The 1,047-nt window shown below is 63.1% G+C and overlaps 1 protein-coding gene across 1 annotated transcript in view; it reads left to right on the forward strand.

The window, feature by feature from the left end:
* The first annotated feature begins 183 nt into the window (after positions 1-183).
* The window catches only part of TSPAN1 (tetraspanin 1), a 4,527-nt gene continuing 3,663 nt past the window's right edge, over positions 184-1,047 (forward strand). The window contains exon 1 of the mRNA XM_010075175.1: positions 184-240. Within this exon, the coding sequence (XP_010073477.1) occupies positions 184-240 (57 nt within the window). The remainder of the gene's footprint in view (positions 241-1,047) is intronic.

Consider the following 1,047-nt stretch of genomic DNA (forward strand, 5'->3'; position numbering starts at 1 on the left):
CGCGGCTCTGGGACCTGCTCTCCACTCAGGTAGGCTGGGCTCGGGGGTTTTGGGTTCCCTCCCAGCCCATGGGGAGCCCCCAGACTCCCCTGGAGGGGGGCTAAGCCCCGCTCGTAGCAGAGCAGAGGCTGTTTTGGGTTGGGGGGGCCCCCGGTAAATTCTCTCTGTTCTCCGGGTGCAAAGATGGGGCTCTTCAGCTTTCTCAAGGTCATGATGATCCTCTTCAACCTGGCCATATTCGTAAGTGCCCCCCAACTGCTGTCTCTGCCCGAGCCTGGCAGCCCACTCGTCTGCCCCAGGATGCTGGGATGAGGCTGGGGTCTGGGGGAGCAGCTCCTGGGGAGCTCCCTGAGCCGGGCCTGGGGAGGCGAAGCCTGCCTGGCTGGGGTCTCCGGCCAAAAAAAAGTATCCCCTTCTGGGATGGGGACACAGCAGGGGATGTGGGCAGTTGGGTTTAGGTGGGAGTTGTGCTCCTGGGACCTCGGTGTGGTGTGAAATCTGGTCTCTGGCCCCACTTGCAGGGGTCTCTTGTGCCAGTGGCATGCCCAGCTCTGGTCAAAGCCCAGGGGACAGTGCTGAGCTGTGGGGACAGCAGCTGTTGCATCAGCCACCCATGTCCCTGGCTGTGCTGAAGCTCTGTCAAGGGGTGCTGTGAGCCCCAGAGCAGGGGGGTCTGTGCCTGGGGGCCCCCATCTCTGAAGCGGAGCAGCCCATGTGCGTGACAGCAACCTGCAATGTTGGGGGCCTCGGATGTCGGGGGTGTCCAGAGCATACCCAGGCTCTGCTCCCACCCAGGGCAAAGGGTGGTGGGGCTCCTGAGAACTGCCCTGGCTCTGCAGGAGCAATGGAGCCACCTGGCAGGGGGGGCGGTGGGATGTAGCTTTGGGAAAAGGGGGTGCAGACCCTCCAGGCTTGCCCTGGTGAAACACTCCCTCCTAAAAGCTCATGCCAGGACTTGAGGAAGGTCAAGTGGGTGGAGGGCAGGGCTGCAACAGGTTGGAGACAGCTCTGAGGTGACCTTGCCAGGAGTGTGTGAGTGGCTGGGGG

This window comes from Pterocles gutturalis, unplaced genomic scaffold (genome assembly GCF_000699245.1).
Source record: "Pterocles gutturalis isolate BGI_N339 unplaced genomic scaffold, ASM69924v1 scaffold11822, whole genome shotgun sequence".
NCBI lineage: Eukaryota > Metazoa > Chordata > Aves > Pterocliformes > Pteroclidae > Pterocles > Pterocles gutturalis.